This window comes from Caretta caretta, chromosome 2, assembly GCF_965140235.1.
Source record: "Caretta caretta isolate rCarCar2 chromosome 2, rCarCar1.hap1, whole genome shotgun sequence".
NCBI lineage: Eukaryota > Metazoa > Chordata > Testudines > Cheloniidae > Caretta > Caretta caretta.
This window is the reverse complement of record NC_134207.1, coordinates 227,708,678-227,723,199: the sequence shown is the minus strand read 5'-3', so window position 1 is coordinate 227,723,199 and position 14,522 is coordinate 227,708,678. Positions and strand designations below refer to the sequence as shown.

Below are 14,522 nucleotides of genomic sequence, written 5' to 3'. Positions count from 1 at the left end.
TACACAGACCAGATTAGGTCAAAGCCCTTATCCCCTTTGTAGGTTTATTAACTCTTTTTGCAGAGTGAAACTCATTTCTTTAGTAGCTCAAGTTCATGCCCACTCTGGGTCTGTATCAAAGTCCTAGTAGGTTTTTCTTCCCCCTGTTTACAAGGCCCCTCAGCCTCCTTCCTGGAGCTGGAGTTGTACTTCAGATGGTCATTCTCTCTTAGGATTGTTCTGGAATCTCCAGCAACTGAAGATTAATCTTTAGTTAAAGATTATGTCATGTGATGAAGCCTCCAGGAATACGTTCAACCAAAATTGGCAACCCTACTCTCTCTCAAGTTAGGAGTCTCTCGCTCTCTAGCTCTCTTGGAGTTGGGTTTCTTTCTAAACATTAATTAATGAATCTTCACAACACCATTGTGAGGCAGATAGGTAATATGAGTATCTGAACAATTTGCTAGACACAATTTTTTAACATTCCAGTCAGTGAAAAAGATAAGCAGCTTGAGCACAGCTTCTGCTGTTGATAGATTCATCTTTTGATTTATGTTTTTCAGTCAAAATTATTTTTCAGAAATATATTTCTAACTGGTCTGTGTTTGTTTTTCAGTGTAAAAAACATAGATTATCAGTTGGCCATACGAACAGCTATGCTAAATCAGTGGTGAACATGGCAGATTTAGTAAGTATTGCTCAACTAAATGCTTTTCTAAATGTGTCGTGAACCATGTGGTTGTAGTGCCGATAACTGTAGGAAATGTTATTTCACAGATATACATGATATTAATTTATGTGAAGATTGCAGATATTTATTTAGCTCCCAGTACAGCAAGGTACTTAAGCATGTGTCTAACTTTAGATAATTCCTGTGACTTCACATGCTCAAGTACCTTGCTGGATTGAGGCCTGAATGAGTTTTTAAAGCACATCTTATTCAGAAAACTACCCAGAAAGGGTAATGTATTAACTACAGCTGCAACCAGGAAGGGGTCTAAAACTATAGTGCACTAAAATATATGGAGAAATTGTATGTTTTATTCAACCTTTAATAAATTCGAGTTCATCCTATTTTATATGGGGCAGGGGAATATAGGTAGTTGTTGGGGCAATAAATCACACAACAGATGGCTACTGTATCCAGAAACATTTCCAGGATTTGCAAATGAAAAATAGTATTGCCACCATTGAAATCCTTTGGTCTGGGACACCAGGGTTCCCCCGATAAGTCACTCAGTCTGAAGATAGGCACTGCTGAAGAATTCTGTAACAGTGGAAGTGGTCATGTCTCCCTGATACCGATACCTGTTGCATATATCTGTTGAGGAGTATAGAGCCCTGTTGTGTAAGTAAGATATGTTGGACACTGTAAAATACAGATAAACCCTGATTTTTCTGAACCTAAATCTTTGAGTTATCCAGAATTCTTATGTGGTCCTTTAGAGATTTGTATCAAATCTCTCAGTTTATTCTTACAAAGGTTTTAGAGTCCCAGAGACCTTTGCAAGGCTCAGATCCTGCCAGGAGCTCTTTGCTGGTGGACCCTTGTGGTCATGCAGAACTGCTTACTGGGGTGTGACCTTAAATCTGGATTTTATCTGTACAACTTCCTGTTTAAAAAAGAAAGTTGATGAGCCTCAGGGAACAAAATGTTCATTATTACAGATGTAAGTTGTTACAAAAAAAGGGAAAAGAAGCAACTATATTCTATATGATATAATAAATTTGTTCATTTTGTTAATGTACTAGATATATAAAGAACAACTTAACACCAGGATAGTATTGGTTGCCATGGAAACCTGGGCTACTGATAACAAGTTCACCATATCTGAAAACCCATTGGTGACTCTGCGTGAGTTTATGAAATATAGGAGAGATTTTATCAGAGAGAAAAGTGATGCAGTTCACCTTTTTTCGTACGTAACTTCGTATGCCATTTTATTACTATTTTTTCATTCCATGGGGAGTGCTTTATTATTAGTGGCCGAAACCTTTCCTTTCTATGGTGTTATGCAGTGTACAGTAATCTTGACAATAGTGCGTAGGGACCGGGAGGCGGGAGGGAGGTTAGAACAATGTAACTAATCATGTAACTAAACGTTACTCTCATGCTAGTTTCAATATATTAAACACAAGCTGCATGTGCTGTGAACTCCTGTTGTCTTGTGTAATTACCTGCCAACACAGCTGCCCTGATGGATAGTGCATGGTACTGTGTTGCAATAGAATACTGACAGTGGGCCACTCACATCATTCATTTATAGCAGAACATTGAAACCAATTTGGAGCTCTGTTTAAAAGCCAATTTGGCACAATATGTGCCAGTAGATATTCAGTGCCTTGCATACTGCAGGATTACTGAGGTTCTCTGTTCCCTCAAAATACTTTGTTCTCAAAAGACAAGTGCACCATAAGGATCATAAAATGAGTATCATTACTGGGAGGAATGTTTCTGTTCTTCCCTAATTCTCTGAATTGTTTTGGTAGGTTTTATTACATCAATCACACTAATGGAAAAGAGAAAAGGGTGGTCTCTTCGTGAGAGACTGGATTGGGGCTCAGTTCCCTGCTTTGCCACAGACTTTTTGTGTGACCTTCATCAAGTCACTTAGGGCCCAATCCCATAGACATTTAGGTACGTGCTAAATTAGTCCATCTGACTTTACATGAGTAAAGTTAAGAATGGTATTTGTAGGATCAGGTTTTTAATCTTTCTGTGCCTCTGTTCACCAGCTGTATAACTGGGGTAAAATACTTTATTTTCCCCACCCTTTGTCTTGTCTGTTCAGATTGTAAGCTCTTTGGGGCAGGGTCTGTCTCTTACTGTGTGGCTGTAGAACACTTTATTCAGTGTGGCCCTGATCTTGGTTGGAGCCTCTATGTGCTACTATAATACAAATAATAATAATTAATAATAGCAACATCTAAGAACATTAAATTCCTAGATCATCTAGAAATAGCAGCTCCTACAATTACGTCTTTTTAGAAGGGATACAAACAGTGGAATTGAGGGATTGAGCTGTATGGTTGTATGGTGACCCCGTCTGGCCTTGGAATCTGTGAATCTATGAATCCCCCTGTTCATCCCTTTCTGTCATGGCCAAGGGAAACAGGTTTGCCTGCACAGCACTCAGCATGCTCCCATCTGCAGCTTTAAGGAAATCTCATGCCTCAGGGCTTCAGCCAGTCATCTGCAGAGGCCAGGAAGGATTTTTTTTCCCTTGACACATAATTGGCCCAATGTATTGTGGGTTGGTTTTGTTTTTTTCCACCTTCCTCTGACGAATCAGTGGTCAGCCACAGCTGAAGACGGGACACCAGACAGGATGCACCAGTGCTCTGAGGGGATTCAAAGAATCCTCTTTGCAAGTGATGCCTGGCTGGTGTGTCTTGCTCACATACTTAGGGTCTAACTAAAGTGATTGGGCTTAATATAGGGGTATTTGGTTAAAATTTAATACAGGTGGTCAGACTGTGTGATGTAATGGCTCCTTCTGGCCTTAAACTTTATGAAAATATGAAACTATTTTATAGGAGAGTTTCTCCCTCAAAGAATTTGCCTGTGCATGAGAACAGATGTTATTCCTCCTTAGTGTGTTTTGGGAAAGGTTTCCTTGAAAGAATTGTGAAAGTTTCTTTGGTTTTCACAGCTCTCTGTTCTGTTTGTGTGCAGTGAACAGCACAGTAATTGCAACTGGCATTTGGAAATAAGAGAGGTAAATAGAGGGATTGGCTAACGTAAGAAGTAAACTTTCTCATTTTGTTTTGTTTTTTAAAGGGGGAGTCAATTTCAGAGCAGTCGGAGTGGTGCAGCCTACATTGGTGGAATTTGTTCACTATTGAAAGGTGGAGGTGTGAATGAAGTAGGTGTGAATATTCATACTAGCACAAATTTATATGGTAGCCACAGTGTCTGTGTCCACACAAGCATTTTTCTCAAAATGTCCCCTTATTGCATGATCAATACAGAACATTAATACAGTCCCACAAAATAAAGTTCAAATTAGAGGATAATGCTGAAAGGCAAACGGAATAAGGTTGGGGTTGGGTTCGGTTGCATTTCCAAACGAGAGTCTGCAGCTTTCTCTCCTTCACACTTGAAGCTACTCTGGTAAGAAAAAAATCTTACCTGGCCTATTCTTAAGAGTGTGGTTTGTCTTCCTTGCTGATCCATTATCCAGCCGCAGTTAAATGAGTCTTCACTGAAGTAAGAGCCATAAAACTGTTGATCTGCTTTTGCCTTAAAAAATCTTATTTTAAAACGTACAAAAGGTGTGTTTATGTTTTCAGTTTCTTCTGTCAAAATGATTATTGTTCCCATCCTGTTTTTTTCTTTCAGTATGGAAAGTCAGACTTTCTTGCAGTGACATTGGCGCAGTCGTTAGGCCACAATCTTGGCATTTTCTCAGATAAAAGAAAACTGCTAACTGGTAAGTTTATGTTTGCTTGTTTGTTTTTTCTTCTTTCAAGTGAAAGGGGAGGAGTTTCCACCTGATTCTATTGGAAAATAAGAAATGAAAAGCAAGAATTTTTTTCTAAGATTGTCAAGATTGCATAGTTATGTGTGTGGTTTTATGGAAGAAAGTTTCGCCAATGTGTACACAAAAATTTGAGACCTGTGCATAGTGAAAAAAGTAAATGTTTCTTTCTATATTGTATTTGGAGGAAATTAGGAATATAGGTTTTCAGTGTTCTTTTTAATATGAGAAACATAATATATGTTATGCAGAGATTTTAAAATTGTCAGACTCAAAGTATGAATTTTAATTTTGTTGTTGTTGTTAGGTGAGTGTAAGTGTGAGGACACATGGTCTGGATGTATAATGGGAGACACTGGGTAAGACATTTCTTTATAGGAACTTCCATGTAATGATGTAAAGCAAATGAATCAACAAATATACCTTTCATGCTTGAACTGAGCATCTGCTATGAAAAAGTTGTACATGATTTAGGGCAATATTAAACACTCTTTCAACAGTGAGAAAAGGAACATATTCAATATACGAGAGATTAAAAATTTCAGTTACAGAGTTGTAGCCAAATGCTACAAACACTTGCACTACAAAAAGGCATAGAAGTTAGAATGGGAGTACTGATTTGCAAGCAGATATTTTCACCACATGGCTCTGAATCAAGTATGCTAGCAACCCCTTTCCAAGAATAAGACCATATGTTTCCCCCCATATTTTGGAAGCAGACAAAATATTGTATAATGGTCAAAAGCAGCTTGAGAAATAAATAACCAACTACCCTATTTCTTTGTAGTTATTATCTTCCAAGCAAGTTCTCCAAGTGTGACATTGAGGAGTATCATGAATTTTTAAACAACGGAGGTGGTGCCTGCCTCTTCAATAAACCATCCAAGGTAATTAACAGCTGATTATTGAGAAAGGGAACAGTGGTCAAGGTATTCTTTATTTATACATATATTTTTGCAGCCAGAACTCTTGGAAGAAGGAAACTACCCTTTCTAACCAAGTCTCAGAGGGTGAAATTTGCCCTGTGCAAAGGGGTCAGCATAATACACACACATCATGTAATCCTTGTGCTTTAACAAAATCTTGAACAGATTCTTCCAGCATTTTAGACCCTTTCTTTCAGAGAAAAGCTCTTCCTCACATACACCAGAATAAATCTTCAGTGCAGCACCGAATAATAATTTTAGAGCCTGTATTTTTGGAACAAATGGTTTTGGGGGTTTTTGTTTGTTTGTTTGGGGTTTTTTTGGTTCTTTTTGGCCTGCTGAAGAAACTGGCATTTGTTGGGTGGACAAATAAATTCAGGGCACACTTTCAATCAACATTATTGGTTTGGTTCAATACTAATCACTTATTTTGGTAAAGCCATCCTGGAATCAATATAACTAAAAGTATTCTTCAACTCACTTTGGCGTTACTGTTCTGGACAGTCAGGAATTGGATAGGGAGAAGATTATGTGCCTTGTTTATATAGTACGCACCTACTGAGGCTAGGGACGTGTTCAACAGTTCAATAAAGTAATCCTCAAGAGTTTTCAGCTTTAATTGAATTGAACTGATACCCTTCTAAACTTTTGAAAAGGTTCAGGATACATTAGAACAAATTATCTTCTTGCACTCTGCCTATTCAGGTGGGATACAAAATGATGATAAAGAAATACCAGAAGGAAAGTCGTTCCTGTGGTATTTCTGATCCAGCTGAAACAGGAAGAACTGGGTCATATCACAAAAACCCTTGTGATTGTGAGGTTTCCAGCCCACTTCCCATTCCAGATTTTCCAATTACAGATGGTTGAAAATTGGTGATTTTAGTTCATAAGAGTTTGGGCAAACATTTTAAGTACTGTTTATGCACGTTGGTTCGTGCTTCTCACACATCCCCTAACGTTTGCTTGAATGGCTCAGACCACAAAACTCATTGTGAAACCACAACGTTTCACCAGGTTTTGACACAAAACCATCAGTCACCCAGTTCTACTCTACAGGTTTGCATGGACTGAGTTTGGCATTTGAAATGGAACATGATACCAAATTTAATTTACTGAGGTTTTGGGTTTCTTTGCAAACATTCTGCACAGTCATAGTTCTGCTTCACTTTAGACTAATGTCTGTCAGTGTGGATCTCTGGAAACCTCAAGTAACATTGCTTTCATTTCATCTCCGCCCCTGCAATTAAGACTTAGCTTCTAGAGCCAATCTGGTGGGTTGGTACCAGGGCAGCAAGCTGCCAAGCAGACTCCAGGTACGAGTAGTGTCTTTGGTGTATTCTTGTTACTGGAAACAGAAAATATAACATATTTGGTCGCTAGGGGAAGATTAATAAACCAACCACTTCTGAAGTAATGACGACTTAGTCATTAGTCCTCAAAGAGACTGCTTCCCTGACCTCCTGCTATTTTGCAACAAGTTGTTTTGCAACTATAACTTTTTAAAATAGTGTTTGAAAAATAGAAGTGACTTTCCAAATGCTTAAAGATACAGAGCAAAAATATGATCAAAAGGATGGAGGGACAGTATTCAGTGGATCAAATTAATCTCTGGTGTAACTTCATTGTTCTGTGGGAATTGAGTTGTCAGGACTGTCACTGGCCACACAGTCTCCAGCCACCAGAGACTTCAGACTACAAAGTATAAATTAGAGGTGAAGAAAGCCCTAGCAAAAGAGTCGGCGCCTTTAGGATGGTAGCTTCTGCAATAGGTTAGTTGGTGAACACCAGCTTCGTTTATTGCAGCAATAGTCAAAACCCAAGGTACTCAGGATGGGGATCTTGAATCCTTTGTTTATAACTGATGCTATCATCTACAATGCTAATCCTGGACTAGTGAGGAAACATGGAGACAAGCTAAACTGGCAGCGTTGTTTGCCACGAATGCAAAAGAAAACAGGGATTGCCAAAGCAGAATTTTTATTTCTTCAGTAGCTGGAGGAATAGAATAAACTTTATGACCAATTGCACAGCTGCAGAATTGCAGTAAACACTAGAGGGGGGCATTGTTCTTCACTTGAATAGTTCATGGCTGCAGGTTCGTAGATTTTTCATTATGAGAGAGCTGCCTTTATCAAGTAAACAAGAATGAATTTGCTTTTTCTCTCAGCACCCCAGTGAAAATCATCTCACGAAGTTCACATATTAAATGCTGTCTTCTCATTTGGATGATTATAATAGGGAGTACATCTGTGAAGTGTTGTGTGTTTCTTTTAACAGATGTACTTAATGATATAAGGGATAGTCAGCGCTGTTTATTTTGTTGATAGGATGTAACTGTTTCTTGTTTTTGAACACCTGTATCCTTCCTTTTGCAGGTCTGGTTTTTCACATCTCATGACAGATGATGAGACATTTTGATTGTTAAATCCCTTCACTGGGTGGATTCTTTTTTGTAACAAAGTGATTTTTAATAGAATGTATGCTCATCATGGCTTTATTTACTGATTATGCTAATTCACAAAAATTAGTAGAATACAGTAGAAGTTTTTTGTATCCCTTTTAGATCACATCACAATTTAGATTAGCAGCATTTAGATTTTTCTTTTATAGGATATGAAAATGTGAAAGAAAGAAGTGGAAGCCAGAGTGATCAAGTTGCGATTTAAAACATTGTATCCAAAATCTTTTAAAGTAAAACAATTTTTAAAAAATGAATGTTTATTTAATTCACAAGTCTTTCAGAGATGCATGCTTCATTCTAGCAAGGAAGAGGTAATACAGACCTCTTTACAAGAAGCATGGGGGAAGTGAAACCACATGTTTCTGGGTGTATTGTCCTACAACACTCCATTGGAAGGCTGATATTAAAATCAAGATCAGCCAATTAAGACCCCCACCCCCATCCTGAACAGTGAAAATGTCACCTTGTGATTAATGGAATTTGTTTAAGTCCTGTGGTACAAATTGTACATAGTTAAGAGTTGAGACGTTCACTTGGGATCTTGGGAAAGATTTGTAGCGTTTTGTTTTTCTTAATTTTTGCACTGCAGCTTCTAGATCCTCCAGAATGCGGCAATGGTTTTGTCGAAGATGGAGAAGAGTGTGACTGTGGTACTACTGCAGTAAGTACAACATATTTTGGATCAATAACTACAGGCTCGGGTATTAATCCAGGAGTCACTGACACCCACAATTTCCACTAACGTTAATGAGAGGGATGCACACAGAGTGTAAGATCTTTGGGGCAGGAGCTGTCATTGATTATGTGTTTATATGGTGCCTACTGCAATGGACCCAGCGTGGTGGTGGTTTTTGGTTTTTATATATATATATATATGTATGTAATGTTAAATAATAATCATAATTAAGGCTGCAAAATCAGGCCCTGAAAGATTATTTTTTAATATTTGGAAAATGGTATTAGTATATCAAGAGTTTATAGTGGTCACCATTAAAATTGTCAGCATTTGACAACAGATACCACACAGTTATTACAATTGTGTCCTGTTTTATATACAGGGGAAACTGTGGCATCTCAGACTCTACTATGTGGAAATCCTGATGTTTTAGTGGCATGCATATAGTATATATTCAGCTTCATACTGAGCCTGGTTAAAATCTACTTGAGTTTAAAAGCACCTGGTAGCAGTAATGGAGCTTTTGGAGAAATAGGCTTTTCTCTGTAACATTTCACACGTGTGTCTCTTCCCCAGGAGTGTGCCATTGAAGGAGGAGATTGCTGTCATACATGCACCCTGACTGCAGGCTCAGAGTGCAGCAATGGGCTTTGCTGTAGAAAGTGTCAGGTAAGTACAATGCATTTAAAGTGACTTATGCTGTCATTTATGGGGAGTTAGTGAGTTTAGGTGATTATAGGCACAATTGCACATGCATTTTTGCTCTCAGACCTTGGACCTCCCTTTCTGAAAGTTTGACTCTTAAAACTCATCAAAAGCTGGTTAATCTAACTCTGATCTTTGTCTTTTAGATTATAAGATACTTGGGGCAGGGAGTGTGGGCCAAATTCAGAGGTGAGTTTAAGTCTAGACTAATTGACACCTTCTTCCAACCCCAAACCAGTCCAAATCAATTTGGACTCCTTCTGGACTCCTTTGGACTTACATGTTCAGATGCATGCACCATATCACTTACACATCACCTCTGAATTTGCCTCTCTGAATCAGAGAGAGTCTCTGTTGTGGAAACTTATAGAACAGAGGGTCACAAAGAAGAGTGTAGTAAGAAGAGCAACTAGCAGTAAGGCGTGAGGATGTGTAAGTTAAAGGAGGCCTGCTGTTACTTTAACTTACACCTCCCCCTGGCTCCTTAACATGGGACTTGATCCAGAGCCCATTTAATACAATGCAAGTCTTTTTATTTAATTTATTGGGCTTTGGATCAGGCCCTATGTAAGTTATACAAGCTTAAACTCTCCTAACGCCTGGTCTGTACTAAAAAGTCAGGTCGTCCCAGCTATGTCACTCAGGGGAGTGAACCCCCCTCCCCCCCCCTCCCGGGCAATGTAGTTAAGCTGGCCTACCCCCTGATGTAGACAGCTCTCGGGCTTCTTCCGTCAACCTAGTTACTGCCTCTCAGGAAGGTGGATTAAGAACCCCTCCCATCACTTTAGTGAGTGTCTGCACTGAAGCACTACAGAGGTACAGCTGTGCTACTGTAGAGGTTTAATGTAGACAGCCTTAGACTCATCAATCAATCAATAGGCAGGAGTAGGTCAAGTGTCTGTTCACTAAGTCCAGCTAAACACACTTCTGATTTTCACCTTTTGTCTTCAAGCTGAGGACACTGTTCTAATAAAGGACGCTGCTCATCCAATAAATAATAATGTTATCTATGCAATGTACTTATATGTGATATTATCATCTTAATCAATGTGCATTGATGTGTCTGACTCCTATAGGGGAAATGTTAGTAACAGCTCAGTGCCACATTCTGCCTTGACTTTGGACTCATCATTAAATGCAAAAAAGGTGCAAATTATGCTGTAATAGACCTCATTTTTCTAAGCACATTTTTTTAAAATGCAATTTTAAAAAACCCAGAAGATGTCTATGAGTAAAATTTTCAAAAGCACCTAAATGACTTAGCAGCCAAGTCCCATTGACTTTCAGTAAGACTTAGGCTCCCAAATGCCTAAATCACTTTAGAAAATGGAACTAAGGGCTGTCTGCCAAATAGAGTTGTGAAAGTGGGTTAAACTAAACAGGAGCAAGGTAATGTAAAAGAGTATGCCTGCCCTATAGCACCCCCTGCTGGCCAGGCGTGACTCTGTAGCACCCTTGCCTCAGTTTCCCCACAAGTTAGGGCTTCCATATAATAAGTACACTAGGATTATCTGTGTTTATGCCCAACCTGGACTTCTTTATTGGTACCATGTCACCTTAACACTGTCACCCCCACATCCACAAACAGGAGGATTCACCTTGTTCTAAAACCCTATTGTCCAAAACCAGCTATTTTTCCTTCCCTTTGCAATTCTTCCAGTTCACCCATTCCTAGGGGCTCCTCTTCTTCAACCACAGTGGTCAATGGTTAAACATCCTGCCAGCCCCTTGCCAGGTGATATCTCTTCAGGCTCTCCCTCAGGAGATAAGCTTCTCTAAGCATATTATGAATCCTGCCACCCTTCCCCAGATAGTGCCTTATCAGGGATCTTTTCTGGAGATCAACTTCTTGTCTAGCCCAGGACCTGGGTTTCTCTTACCAGGCTCAGCATCTTTCTTTTCTCCTCCCTGTTTCCTGTCAGAGGTGCCCATTATAAGGCCCAGTTGCCTTCCCTTAAGCCTAATTGAGCAGCAGGTCACCGATGCGCTGGTCCTCACTCCCTTTGAAAGGGCCAGTCACCCTGTAACAGGCACTCTTATTCTGGAATAAGTGTGTCCACATGTGGAGTTAATCAGGAACAACTGCATGTGTACACAAGCCCTTAGGCTCCTAAATCACTGAGGCACTTTTTGAAAATGTTACCCTATCTGTCTATCTTACCTATTTTTTTCCACAGCTGGCAGGGGAGAAAAAAACTAAGCCAGGTGTCAGAAAAAAGTTTCCACTGATGTTAATCAATTTAGCTCTACTTAAGTCAATGAAACTACACTGATTACACCGGCTGAGGACCTAGAACAGTAGCATGTCAAATCTTATACAAAATCTGTGCACAGAAAGAGAGCACAAATGAAAAAAGTGAACTGGGGTGTGCAGATTAACAGACCCAGTCAGGAAAAACTGAGGGCTCTGAAGTGGACCCGAGGCATGTCTGTAACTGGTGATGCGACTGAGAAGGAAGTAGTGATGCTTCATTGGTAAACAGGGTGCACAGCACTGACAGTCCCCACTTGTGGGATATTTTGCCATTTCATCAGGTCATGAGGCTTTTGGCAATGGTATAAAATGTTTATTCAGAAATTAAACACCATACATTCTGTCATTACTAACTTTCTCATCCTTAAATGTATGGATACTTTAGAAGTGGGGATAAAATGATGTGGAATCCAACAATGTTTATGGCCAATTTCTACCCTGATTTACACTGATATAATGGAGTTACATAGATGTAAGTGACCCAATGATCTCTTACTAATGACCTGGGGTAGCTGTGCTGGCAGAAGTGAAAATTATAAAAGAAAAGAAGCATGATCCAGTAGTTAGGTGCTAGCTGCAGGCTCAGGAGGCTCAGTTTCAATTCTCTTCCTCCACAGACATCCTTGGGCAAGTCATTTACTTTGGGCAAGTTGTTAGTCTCACTGTGCCTCAGTTCCCTCTCTGTAAAATGGAGGTAAAAGCATTTTTCTACCTCATAGGGGTGTTGTGAGGATAAACATTAAAGACTGTGAGATCCTCAGGTACTACAGTGATGGGAGACATGCAAGTATCTTAGGTAGATTAATAGAAGTGAGAGCAAAATTTGGCCCTTACACTTGTAACTGAAAATATAAGGTGATGGTTTTCTTAATCCTGGTGACATGCGTGGAATCTAAACTGAGTCAAAATAGCTTCCCAAAGTTGAAAATTTCCCTTCCTTTGATTCTGGTTAAAACTGTTGAAATGATTATTGCATGAAAAAGCTGGTTATAGAGATACTAAGAAAGCGATTTTTCAAACTTGTTTTAGTTTGAATCGAAAGGGGTTGTGTGCCGAGATGCGGTAAACGATTGTGATATTCCAGAAAACTGCACAGGAAACTCCAGCCAGGTAATATTTTAAACTTCTTTCACAAAAAGTGAACAAGTGTAACACATGCACAATCTCAGTCAGTATGAGAGTTATTGTAGTAGTATCGTAAGTTGTTTAAATGTTGTATAAAAATTACTTTAAGTTTAAGGGGGAAAGTGATAGTGAAAGAAATTTTGAAATGCCACTAATTGCCTTAGATTTATAAATTGTTTTTATAGCCCGCTCACTATCTGGATTATCAAGTGCTTGTTTTCTCTTTCTATAGTGTTCTCCCAATAGTCACAAAATGGATGGGTATTCATGTGATAACAAACAGGTAATTATAATTTGGATTTATATTTTTATTATTTTTATAGATGGGAAAACATATTCCTATAGGTTCTGATCTGAGACCTTTGAAGTCAGTAGGAGTCTTTCCACTAACTTCAAAGAGATTTGGATCTAGGCTCACAAAGTATTTTCAGTTAGAAAGTAGAACCACATTACCTGTTAATTAGTCTTTCCATTACATGCAAAATAAAATGAATAACAGTAATTTACCTGATTTGAAAGTGTATTTGACCCAGTTGTGAAAATGTGAAAAAAGGTTGTTTTTGTCTCTTCAATCTCTTTAGGGTATTTGTTTTGGAGGAAGATGTAAAACCAGGGATCGGCAGTGTAAATACATCTGGGGTGAAAGTAAGTAAACATTATTGTTTCTAAGTTGACTTTCATTGCTATAGCTCTAAAAATTCAAATATCTTGCAGACATACACCTACCTGGAATCATTAAAATCAGTCAGAATTTAGCTGGGACTGTGTGCCATGATATGTACTCAACATGAGACTGGGTTCCATATGTAAAAGAGGAAACTTGCAAACTTTGCCCTTTAGTTCTTGTTTTTTTGCCTGGACCCACTTTTAGTATAATTCTTTACATTTTTATGAAAAGGAGTGGGCAGTTGCTCTGTGATCCTCTATCTTCATTCCCTCACTTTACTTCTGTCCCTGGCTATTGAAGACCCTTCAGCATAGCAACCATGTCTCCAGCCAACAGAGTGCTTGGCTTGAGACTCTTCAAAGACCATCACTGGTGATCCATGCATTAGTCAGAGAAGGTCACTCAAGAATTTCTTCTCTCAAGGGACTGAGCAATTGCTTCTGCTGTGCTCCCGGTCCCTGTTGGCCCTTGGAGCTTAGAACAAGCCCAGGACCTCCCTAGGTTGCCATGGTGATCAGTTTCTTCACACTGATTGGTGTACTTTATTTAGTTAGCAGTTAGAAACATGTTTGAAACCATGGCTAGAAAAAATAAATGGTTGCCAGAGGTCTTCGTTCTTGTCTGATTTAGTGCATATCAGTTTATTTAAATGTGTGGAATTTTGTGTGGGTTTAACCCTGGCACCTGAAATACCAATAGAAGAGTCTCCGCACACAGAGCTGCACCCACCAGTTTAACAACATTTGTTTGAAATCACACGTTTAGTTAAACTGATGCAACTTTGTGTGTTGAACACGACAACGTGTAGAAAATAAGATTCAACTGAGGCTACGTTGACACTAGAGAGCTTAGAGCAGCACAGCTGTACCGAGGCAGCTGCGCTGCTGTAACATCTCTCGTGTAGCTGCTCTATGCTGATGGGAGAGAGCTCTCCCGTCAACATAATTAACCCCCCCCCGCCCCCCAACGAGCAGTAGTAGCTATGTCAGCAGGAGAAGCTCTCCTGCCGACATAGCACTGTCCACACCAGCACTTCTATCTGTGTTGCTTATGGTGTGGTTTTTTCATACCCTTGAGCAACATAAGTGTTTCCGACATAAGTGGTAGTATAGACATAGCCTTAGACTGTTAGCTCTTTGGGGCAGGGACTGTCTATGTGGTAGGTGTTTGTACAGCACCTAGCACAACAGGGTCCTGGTGCATGAGGCACTTCTAGGCACTACTGCAAAACCAATACTACTA

At 39.3% G+C, this 14,522-nt stretch overlaps 1 protein-coding gene across 8 annotated transcripts in view; it reads left to right on the top strand.

The window, feature by feature from the left end:
* Positions 1 to 14,522, top strand: part of ADAM22 (ADAM metallopeptidase domain 22) — a 195,213-nt gene that overhangs the window by 137,377 nt on the left and 43,314 nt on the right. For all 8 annotated transcript variants that reach the window (XM_048838070.2, XM_048838074.2, XM_048838072.2 and 5 more), the window contains 11 exons: positions 599 to 670; positions 1,735 to 1,901; positions 3,764 to 3,848; positions 4,325 to 4,415; positions 4,771 to 4,822; positions 5,251 to 5,350; positions 8,443 to 8,514; positions 9,106 to 9,198; positions 12,518 to 12,598; positions 12,846 to 12,896; positions 13,195 to 13,258. In XM_048838070.2, the coding sequence (XP_048694027.1) occupies positions 599 to 670; positions 1,735 to 1,901; positions 3,764 to 3,848; positions 4,325 to 4,415; positions 4,771 to 4,822; positions 5,251 to 5,350; positions 8,443 to 8,514; positions 9,106 to 9,198; positions 12,518 to 12,598; positions 12,846 to 12,896; positions 13,195 to 13,258 (928 nt within the window). The remainder of the gene's footprint in view (positions 1 to 598; positions 671 to 1,734; positions 1,902 to 3,763; positions 3,849 to 4,324; positions 4,416 to 4,770; positions 4,823 to 5,250; positions 5,351 to 8,442; positions 8,515 to 9,105; positions 9,199 to 12,517; positions 12,599 to 12,845; positions 12,897 to 13,194; positions 13,259 to 14,522) is intronic.